General features: G+C 39.5%; 1 protein-coding gene across 1 annotated transcript in view; it reads right to left on the bottom strand.

The window, feature by feature from the left end:
* Positions 1-2,479: 2,479 nt before the first annotated feature.
* The window catches only part of gucy2g (guanylate cyclase 2g), a 41,673-nt gene continuing 33,070 nt past the window's right edge, over positions 2,480-11,082 (bottom strand). Inside the window, 8 exon segments of the mRNA XM_052027729.1 lie at positions 2,480-2,605; positions 3,349-3,429; positions 4,248-4,371; positions 5,621-5,793; positions 6,632-6,824; positions 8,826-8,957; positions 9,327-9,335; positions 9,908-10,079. Of these exon segments, the coding sequence (XP_051883689.1) occupies positions 2,480-2,605; positions 3,349-3,429; positions 4,248-4,371; positions 5,621-5,793; positions 6,632-6,824; positions 8,826-8,957; positions 9,327-9,335; positions 9,908-10,079 (1,010 nt within the window).

The raw sequence follows: 11,082 nt of genomic DNA, 5'->3' as shown, positions 1-11,082 counted from the left end.
AAACATGAAACTGTAGACCAGTTAGCCTGACATTGCCAGTGGAGGAAATGCAGAAATCTGTTATTAAAGAAATGATAGATAACAGAGTATTTGGAAGATAATAAGGTTGGGCACAGTACACATGAATGTATGTAAAGGAATTCATGTTTGACAGATATGTTGAAATTTTTTTGGGCTTTTTAGTAGTGGAGAATAGATAAGGGCAAACCAGTTGATGTAATGCATTTGGACCTACAACAGCCTTTGAAAAGGTACATGAGATTATTACACAAAATTGGATTGCATGGTATTGGCAGGGTTTCAGAATTGGAGAACAGACAGAAAACGGACGGTAGCAATAAACGGGTCATTTGTGAGTTGGGAGGCTGTGATCCGTGGGGTGCTGCTTGATGTTCTGAGACTATGAAGACTATTGGTTGTATTGTTAAGCTCCAATTTATAGTTAGTAAGTGTGGTAACAGGTGATGCAAATAAACAGAAAAATATTTGGTGTACTGTCGTGCCCCTGACAATTTGCTTTGGGCATGTTGTCACACAGAAATGGTCCCTCTCGTTTACCATGACTTATGCATGATTTGTGCACAGAAAAAGTGCTAATCTGAGTTCGAGGTTTATGTCTCTAGACCGCCGCCAAAGCTGCAGCCCTCTTGTATGTTCTCCATTCCACTGATTGCAACCTCTTGTGCAGCTTTCATCCTTCTAGCTTTTGGCAGTTACCCTCTGAAATTTCCTTCCTAAACTCCTCTGCCTCTCTGCCCTTTCACACGCTGCAATACCCACCTGTTTCACCAACTCTCCCTCTGTCTCCTTTATATTTACTTCTTTGACCTGCGAAGCACCTCAAGTTGTAGTTCTGCATGAAAGGCATAGTGTAAATGCAGACTTTTACCATTGAGAGAACTGTTGTAGTAGGCAGTGTCACAAGTCCACACAAAGTGCTTATCTCATTCCCCCCTTAAACATTGTGCCAGATGAAGGGTCTCGACCCAAAACGTCGACTGTCCACTTCCCTCCATAGATGCTACCTGACCTGCTGAGGTTCTCCGGTTCTTTAGGTGATGTTTTTGTTTTGTTGGTAAACAGGTATAAAATCTTTGACTATGTTTACATCACAAACTTAGTAAACCTAAAACTCTAATTATTAGAAATTTCCAGTTAATGTATTTCTTCTTTCTAACACAATGCTTTTCAGGACAGGAATACCCCTGGCAGCCAAACGGCAACAACACAGACCACAACTGCCATGAAGGAGACAGAGTTTGAATAGGAGACAGAGAAAGCTCCCACATTCCCTCAAAAGAACATACAACATTACTAGTAATTTGATACGCAAATATACGAAGGTCATCCTTCAGGTAAATTGATGGATTATTTTTAGTGCTTCTATCCAAAATTTCTCCATATTTTCATTGAATGTCTTGTGCCAGTCAGAAGGGTTTGTTTTCCATTATATTCTTTTCTACTCTGGATCCAAGGAACATGTACGTTTATTTTCTGGAAGATCTGTTGCTGAATTTCCTGGTAACTGTGTTGATGCAGATGTTGCGGTCTGAAGGCAAAGTTACAGTCAGAGACATGGCCATGTTTGGTTCGAATTTCAACAAGTTATTGCATGACAGACCCAGAATAGGACCTGCAAACTACGTGTCAGAGTCTGCCAAGCAATGTCAATTCTACACACTTCACACCTAAAACAGAGGGCTAGATATTTTAGAGGCTGGGGTGAACTTCTTAAATCTAGGACTGAAGACCACCTTTGAGATGGGAAGGGTCCTCATGGTGCAATTGAGCCTGCAATTCACAGCCAGGGGTAGGGCAGAGGTGAGAAGCCAGTAAGTAACCATGAGAGGGGGCTGCAAGCTGCCCAGTGGATGCCAGGAGATTGGCTAAAGGAGATAGATGGGGGGCAGGGAGAAGGGGTGGGGTAAAACAGTGGGCATTTATCGAAAAAGGTGAAAGGGACAACCAGGGAAATGTATTTTGTTTTGAAGGTGCCCTCCCATTGGTGCCGGTAAGATTGGGGACACACCCAAGACACACCAGTTGTTCAATGGGAAATGTTCCTAATTTCAACAATTACACAGCACTAACGAACTTTGAACATGATTGGTGTACAGAGACCTTTTATCTTTTGTGCTACTTGGAATGAGGTGTCTGTGTCAGATTACATGGAAAGTGACTCTTTGATACAATTCATAAAATCATAACACCGTTACAGCAGCATCCCTTATGGAAGAACCTGACATTTCAATTTCCTACATTACAACAGTAATTGATTACATTTTAAGTGTAATTGTTGACAGGGGAGTTCAAAGGACATGGAACACTATAATAATGCAAGTCTTTGCTTCTTTAGGAATAAGATTTTCAAAATCTGAATATGAGGGAAGGCAATCCTCACAGATATTCCAAACAAAATTTTGACATCAGAATGTTTATGTAGATGCTGTTCACCATATATGGTGAAACTTACCTCTAATTAATCCAGTTCTGCCTCATCCATTGAGCCATTACAACCGTCTTCCATATTAAATTCAAATTTTAGTAAAGGCATGTTAAATCCCTCTTTGTTTTTAAGCCAGTATGTTGCTTGCTTTCCCTTTCCCTTATGAAAAATACAAGGGAGTTATTTACAAACTGTAAAAATTGAAATGGAATTTTTACTTATGAATTGAAATATGCACCTTGTCACAAGAGTTAATTGTACCGAAGAGTGTGGTTGAAGTTATTTTTCTGAAATTTATATATTTTTCTTTAATGCATAGCAATCGTATTTTAATTTGTTGAAGGGAAACAGAAATGATGAGATTTTCTTCTTTGTAACCGGAGGATACTCAGGTTTCAGCCTCTGAGAGCAGGAAACTGCAATAGACTTCGGGTGTACAAGTCCTCCATTCATTCATTTTATCACAGGAAGATAGGAAAAATGAGAGAGAATCAGCCTAGGCCCAAGGTTGATTATTTCAGTCAATTGCACGGCATTTTCTTTATCCATGTGACATCATTTTCAGATTGCACTGACACAGAAATGACAGGGAGGCTTTAGTAAACATCGTGGAAACCAGTGGCAGTCTGTTTAGAGTGATAGTTTTGCATATTGGCTGCAACAAATGGTACAATATCAGCTTTGAAAAAACACTCAACCACCTTTTGCGTATGAAAACGGATCACTTCAAGGTTATACTAACATTGTACATGTTGCAGAGTGGAGCTCAGTAGAGGTAGAGAACCAGAACTGTATGGAAATCGCAGTATACATTTCTTCTGCACAAGCTGTTAAAATAGTATTTTGTGGCTTCTGCTGGAAAACAAACTTAAAATGATATCTTGGAAAATTTGATTCCCTACCTTCACTTTTATTGTCCCTCTCTCCACTATTTCATATCCTCCAAGTCCCCTCAGTACATCAACTGTGCTTTGCGACGTGTACTTTCAAGTATAAGCAGCAAAAGAAATTCATAATGCAGGCTGCATCTCTTAAGGATGAACGTTGCAGTGTACATTTCTCAATGAGCATTGTATATACTGACCTGTCAGCATGTCACTATTCAGTTATCAGGTGGGTAAATGTAATGCTCAATGTGGTGTTAAAGTACATACAGTTTTGACCTGTACTCAGTTAGACAATCTCACATTCTGTGAACACTTCTACGAAGAACTATGATTTTTTAAAATTACAGACACTACTTAAACATGTTGCATGCTGATAAGATAAAGAATATTCATTCAAACTTCTCAAAAACTTTCCCCAAAAGATATGCTTAAGCACAAGTGTGGAATACTTTTTACTCATCCCTTAGCATAAACAATGAAGGGAAAAGTTGGTGAAAAGGGCAATTGTTCTAAAATCAGACTGGAAATTTAAAACTTTAAGAAAGTAATTTCCCTTGACCGTCCAATGGCTAACAGTTGATTACTTTTACATCTTTGAATCTAAAATAGGACTTAGTTGTTACAGTGCTTCACCTAGTTACTGAGCAAATCCCTTCCCAGATACTCATATTGGGCTGGATCTCCTTGATCCCAGTCTATGCCTCACGTTTAGCCCCTACTCTAGCCCAAATTGTTCCGGTAGCGATTAGCGTGCAGGTGGCAGGAATGAAGGGCCCTTCTGCAGACTTCCTTGTGGCCTTCTGACAGCTTGTGCTTTCAAAGGCCATTCCCACTTTCTCCAAATGTCTCTGATAAACATTTAAAAGTAATATTAAAATGAAAATAAAATTTAAATGATAAATATATTTAAAGACAGGTGGAAGAAACAAATACTTACGTAAACTGTTGCTTTCCATCCTTGATGCTACGTTGACAGTATCTCCAAAGAGACAGTATCTAGGCATAATTATTCCAACAACACCAGCAACCACTGGGCCTACAGGAACAATTAACACTGATTTAAGTGTGTTATTCAATATCTGTGATGGATGTCTTTCAAACACACCGTCCACCAATTAGAAGTATCTGCCAAAAGTCTGCTTGTGAAAATATCCCATAGAATGTGAATCAGAAGTCAATATGTGTCAGAAGAATGTAGAAAATAAAACTGCATGGAAATATTCATTGTTTCATTGAAAGATTAGAGGAGAATATGGCTGATGAAAGTCGACTTACAATCTATATGTCACCTTTAAATTACGGTGGATTTTTTTAATTCCTCCATTCTTACCCAAGGCTCACTTTTTGATAAGGTACTCTAATGTATCTATTAACTGTTAGTCTTTAGGTTAATGTTCATCAGTGTTCACCAGATACTTTCCCTTGTGGCTTGTACAAAGATTGTACAAAGATTTATTTCTGTGGGAAAGCTCACATTGTTGATAAACTGCAGGAGGTCAGATGTAAATTGCACGGTACAAAATCCTACTTGTTCTCTAGTGTTTGCATATCTCTTTCATTGGTAACACTGCCAAATACCGTAAGTAAATAGGATCAGCATTTTTACCCTGTTAGTGTGCAAGCTTAATCATTGTTTGGAAAATTGTTAATGTTCAGCTGCAGAAACTCCACTAGAAAAGACCTTAAAAAATGAGATATTCTGGCTGGGAGGAAACTCTCACCAGGCTTCCTGAAATATACTAGTGTTCTTCCATACCCCACACAAACTCTTATGTGTGTTCACACCCATGAATACAGATTTAGATAAGAAAATGGTGTGGAAGGGTCTGAACCTCTAACAGTTAAAGAGAAAAGACATTATGGGTCAGAAGAGCAGGAGTCTTTGGGTTTCCCTGGTGTGGCCTTGCTCTCTCCAGCATCAGTTGTGCAGCCCTTCCCAGCACTTGTGCAATGTCAGGGGATGTTCCCTTATGTCCTCAGTGGCACCCAGCTGATGCTACCCCACTCCTGCCAACTCATCAGGTCACCATTCGGACTGGCCTTGCATGAATGACCCATTTAATAAACTTAAATGAGACGAAGCTATTATAATTGACTGCCCTTTCTCTGCAACTTATGGGTTCATTGGTGTGCCCCCCTAACACAACACTGAACCTAATTTAGTCCCAGACCATTGTTTCAGTTTTGATGCTTGATTGAAACTTTACAAGGCCTTAATGGCAGGAATAGGCAACAGAAACCAAATTATACTCTCCAAAAAGAAAAAGAAATTGATTTTGTGTTATCTGTATTGAGACCTACGCGAAGTTGCAGTTGTACATTGTTAATGTGTCTTATCTTAAAGGCTGCAATGGAGCTGAGAAAATGCAAAGACATTGTAGCAATTTCCCCAGCATGCTGCATTCCATTGCGTATCGGAAGTCCACTTGCTACCATGTAGGCATCTCCTATTGTTTCAACCTGTGGTCATGATATAAACAACAGAAGTAAAAACTGTACAAACGTCTGAAACTAACCAAAGTGAACAGGCAACAAATTAATATTTTCCTTTTTACATTAGATTTATATTTTACAAAGGAAAAAGGTAGCAGTCTTGATTGACAATGCACATTTGTCATTATACGGCCAATCACCATACTGTATACAGTCTGAACTTGCCAAATGTTGTCATTGCATTAGATACTTTATTCAATTCAACAACCATTCACTGCCAATATAAGGAATATTTAAATGACGGGAGCAGTTGCACAAGCCTCGGACAGAAATATCCATGTTGGGATTTAATAATCCCATTCAAGGTGAAAAATTTTTATAAATAAAACCACTATCATGACTGCTGCTTCAAAATCCCAGACCTCCTTTCCCAGCACCACCATCATATGGACTGTGGTGATTTGAGAAGCACCACCACTTTCTCAAATTAGTGATGAGCACACCCTGTCAGGGATATCCACATCTCAGGTATGAGTGAAAAGAAGCTGAATTCATTGTAGGCTAGAGTAGTTAAATCTGATTGAGGAATAGGATATCTTCATGGGTTGATTTTAGATAAATAAAATTTTAACGAAGTAAACATGTTAAAAACATCTACATTAGATTGCAAGCATCTGAAGTACAATTGATTTTACCTCTTCTTTCAATATTTGTTCTTGCCGTTTTTTGCCAACTATGTTAAAATTGTGCAATTATATTTTTAGTTTATGTTTACTGCAGAATATGAGGAAAAGTCAGGGGTGAACTTGCTGAAGTTCACTCGACATTTAATACAAACAGCATTATCCGGCAAGTATTCTCCTACCTTGTACACATCATAAGACTTGATAATGTCATCAAATAAGCTGTACAGGTCATTGAGCATATCCACAACCTGCAGAGGTGTGTTGATGGAGCAAAGCTTCGTGAAGCCAACAATGTCTGAGAAGAAGATGGTAACCGATTCAAAGAATTCCGGCTCCACAGCCTTTCCTAGAATGAGTCGCTCGGCGATGAAACTGTTAGTAAATAAAATGGTAACCATCATCCAAAACATCACCAGGTGACTGCTTCATCATGTAAAGAAGATCAGTGAATTGTTGAAGGCATAAGGCTAAGTGATTGACCTGTAAGATTAAAATACTAGTTACCCCATTAGAGGAAGGATGTGAAGGCTTTGCAGAGGGTGCAGAAGAGGTTGACCAGGATGCTGCCTGGATTAGAGGGCATGTGCCACGAGGGGAAGTTTAACAAACTTGGGTTGTTTTTGTGGAGTGGAGGAGGCTGAGGGGAGACCTGATAGAAGTTTACAAGGTTATGACAGGCATAGGTAGACAGCCATATCTTTTTCCCAGGATCAAAATGCCTAATGCTAGAAGGCTTGCATTGAAGGTGAGAGGGAGCAAGTTCAAAGGAGATGTACGGGGCAGATCTCTTAAGACGGAGAGTGGTGGGTGCCTGGAATGCATTGCTAGGGGTGGTAGTGGAGGCAAATACGATAGAGGCATTTAAGAAGCTCTTAGATAGGCACATGAATATGCAGAGAATGGAGGGAAATAGACTTGTGTAGGCAGAAGGGACTAGTTTAGTTAGGTGCTTAATTACTAGTTTAATTAGTTCAGCACAATATCATGGGCCGAAGGCCCTGTTCCTGTTCGGCACTGTTCCGAACTTCAGGTTTTCTGCTGCTTTACCAAGGGTATTAATAAAGATATTAATGTGTAATGTACTTAACTGGGAATTTTGCTGATTGTTTAGGCCTAACTTGTTACTGTCTTCAGTCTAGCCATGCAGTATGTGTGAAAAGTGATTGACATATCCAGGCTGAATATTGATCAAAGCGATTTAGGCACAGATGTAAAATTGAATGGTGCCTGCATGGACATATTAAACAGGTGGTGAACTGGGGAATCAATGAATATTCTGATTGAGGTTCCTGCTGCTGTAAGATTCTATAATTTACAAGGCCTTAGACATTGTGTGCTACAGGACAGACTGCACACGCTCAAACAACTTTCCATTGCAGGCTCTGTCATTTGAAGGAAAATAGATAAATTACTGATCTAGGAACTGGGCACTGAGGGAGGGGTGGGAATGGAGATACCAGTCACAGGTTGGGGAATCTGGACCTTGAGAGAGAGGTTGGGTGATTGAGTGAGATGGGTCATAATCAGCCAGTTGGGGTGGTGAGACTTGGACTGATTGGTTGGGTGGGGAGGGGCTGTCAGGTCACTGCCTGGCTGGAGATAGGTGTGGACTGTGGAGGCCTGAGGAAGATCCGTCAAGCAGATTAAGAGCTTTGCTGAGATTTTCTCAGGCAGGTCCCCTTTAGATAATGCTGAAGCAGGCCTGAAGATGCATGAAGTAACCTAATTGTAAATCTGAACTGTGTACATCTTAGAGCCCACAGTAAGGCCTTGATTTTTCTTTTCAATCAATCAACTTTTTATCATTGAAATTGTAATTGTGTAATGGCCATATCTTTTCCTATAGCATGTAACAAGCCCATGCTAAGTGATGTGTAGGAATCTGTGTTAGAAACTCTGGTGATCCCTTTAAGATGGGCACAACAAGCACTGGTGTTCATTGGTTCTCCACTGAAAACCAGGGAGGTTTCACTACATTAAAGGTGCTCTTTGGACATGTTGTTATTGCTGTGGATTGCAACCTCAAGTCCTGATACACTGTTTCCCACACAGTTCAATTACCAGCTCACACTTCAAGACACTTGCAACACAAACAAATTAAGGGCTTACTTGCAGGAAGTTAAATCTAGCTAATGTCAGATGCTTACAATTGTCCTGCCAGAGTATGACCTGGACCTTTCAATCTTAATATGTTGAACGTGGTTGTGAAGTGAATGTGGTCGTGTGTGTTTCAGAAAGACCTAGTGCTTCCTGTGCATAATTATTCACAGTTCCACGTAGATCTAGAATAGTTCTTTTATGTACCACAATTATGAATAGTATAAGGGTAATTTTGTGAGTTTCTTTAATATCAAGAAGTCCAGGAGACAATACCTTGGCAACAGCTTGGTCAGCAGCTGGTCAATTTTCCCCTTCTCCAGTGTGAGTTGGTGTGTCCTTTCTGCAACCACTTCTTCCAATTGATTAGCATATTTTTTCAGTTTATCCACCATAGCATCCAGAATGCTCACTTCACCATAAAGATGAAGAGAAATATATAACCTGAAGCACAGCCATTCCTGAAAATTGCTTAGTTTGCTTTTGCCCTTCACACCGATTGGAATCCAAGTGATACTGAACACAACTGCAACAGTCAACTGATCATATCCTGGCAAACCTTGCCGGTTCATTAGCTGAAAGGATGTGTAGACAAGGCCTCACAGCCTTCAGCTATCAGCCAATTGAACTCATATAATGTAGTAAAATAAAAATACAAAATAGCCTATATTTTGGAAAACAGAAGTTAAAACAGAGAAAAACACAGCCAGAAGGTCTGGTTGCATCCTTACAGAGAGGCTGACCCAGGAAAAGCAGGATAAGGTTCCTGGCAGAGACCTTCCATGACTGGCCTATAGAATGACACCAGCAATAATATTATGTAAGCTTGCATTTCCTTTGCATTAAGGTAGCAATGTGCGGCAGGAACCAGACGATGTGATTCCCTGCTTTGAGGATACCCCCCATGTACCTGAATGAATGCATTCAGCATGTTCCTCCAAAGAAGGTCAATTTTCAATTTTTGCAAATGCTTCCGTGTTCATTAACAGAGGGGACTGTGTATGATGACTCCAGGTCAAGCCACAGATTTCCTAACTGGTATATTTAGAGGAAGAATTGCAGAAAGGATTCATGACCTTTCATCACAACTGAGACTGACATTTACTTCGACATCATTCAGCAATTGTTTTAGACAGTATGTTACTTACGGAGTTCTTTGAGAAATGGACAGCACCACAAAGTTAACCTCCTTTGGGCAGTAAACCAAAAACAGTTCTTAAAAACAGCTGCCCAACTGAGATTGGAAAGCATTGATTTGACCAGAGTTGTTGCGAACTCTTAACTAATTATTGTACAAGTCAATACTGAAGACAAGTGAGGCTTCCATCAGTGTCAGATTGTGCATCTTTAAGACTCACCCTTCAGGATTGTCCCTTCGCAATATAAGTTTGATTGAATGAAAGCTTGGTCTTCTGTCTGCACTTTCATCCCAACAGGTTTTCAGCAGAGAGACTATCTGTTCATTACATTTTTCAGCCGACAGTGTCAGCCTCAGCAACATCACAGGGTTTATGAGTCTACTGATAATTTCTAAATACAATAAAATGAATTGTGAAATAACATGCTAATTATGTCAGATTTTTTCTTAGATCTCTGCAATATGTTTCATTGACAATTTCCTGAACCAGAACCAGTGTTGAACCAGAAAAAAATGGGTTCAAAGATTGAGAGATGATCAAACTGAAGCCTTTAAAGTGATAAATGGAGCAAAGGTATTTCTATCGGTCATTAACATATTAAACATTTTATTCATTGAGTTTCAGACCATATCATGTCTAATGCCTTTCAAAATGTGGCCTAATTTTATCCAGGGGATGTCTCTGTCAATCATTTTTCTTGCCTCAGAAGAAAGTTTTAGTTACTTTTGAAGTATGGCTTGATGTTTTTAAAATCCTACTGATTATTCTTTATAGCTGTACATTATACGGATAGTATAACATTGAATCTAAAAGCAAAACACAGATGCTGGAAATCGATAGGAAGAACAGAAAATATTGAAGATAAATCTCAGTGCATCAAGCAGGAGAAAGAAACAAAGTTAACATTTCAGGTCGGTGGTCTTTCATCAGAACTGGAAAAAGTTAGAGGTTGTCAGGTTTTCAGATGCAAAAAGAAAGTACAGGAGAGGAGAGAAGAAAAGGGAAGGACTGAGAAATTGACAGAGATTAAATGGCAATAAGGGTTTACACTGTTAGCTGATAGAGGGTGATAATAGGTCCTTCAGATCTGTTGTATCACTAACATTCCCTAATTCTGCTTACAGGTTATTGCCTTGAAGTGTTAATTGTGTTTCTGTCTTCAGCCTGACCTGCTGAATTTGTCCAGCATTTTCTGCTTAAATTTAGATACCATGCTATTCAACATCTTGTACTTTTTTTGTGATTCTTCTTGCTGCTTACTGGCATCTGTCTGCTTGCTGATCCTCCATAAGTACTGCTTCCCCGTTGGTTTCCTCTGGGTGTTCTGTTTTCTTCCCACATCACAAAGCTGTGTGGTTTGGTAGGTTAATTGGTCACTGTAAATTATACCAAGA

The sequence above is a fragment of the Pristis pectinata genome, chromosome 12 (assembly GCF_009764475.1).
Source record: "Pristis pectinata isolate sPriPec2 chromosome 12, sPriPec2.1.pri, whole genome shotgun sequence".
In the NCBI taxonomy this organism is placed as follows: domain Eukaryota; kingdom Metazoa; phylum Chordata; class Chondrichthyes; order Rhinopristiformes; family Pristidae; genus Pristis; species Pristis pectinata.
Note: the sequence above shows the minus strand (reverse complement) of the source record. Positions and strands in the feature narration are given on the sequence as shown.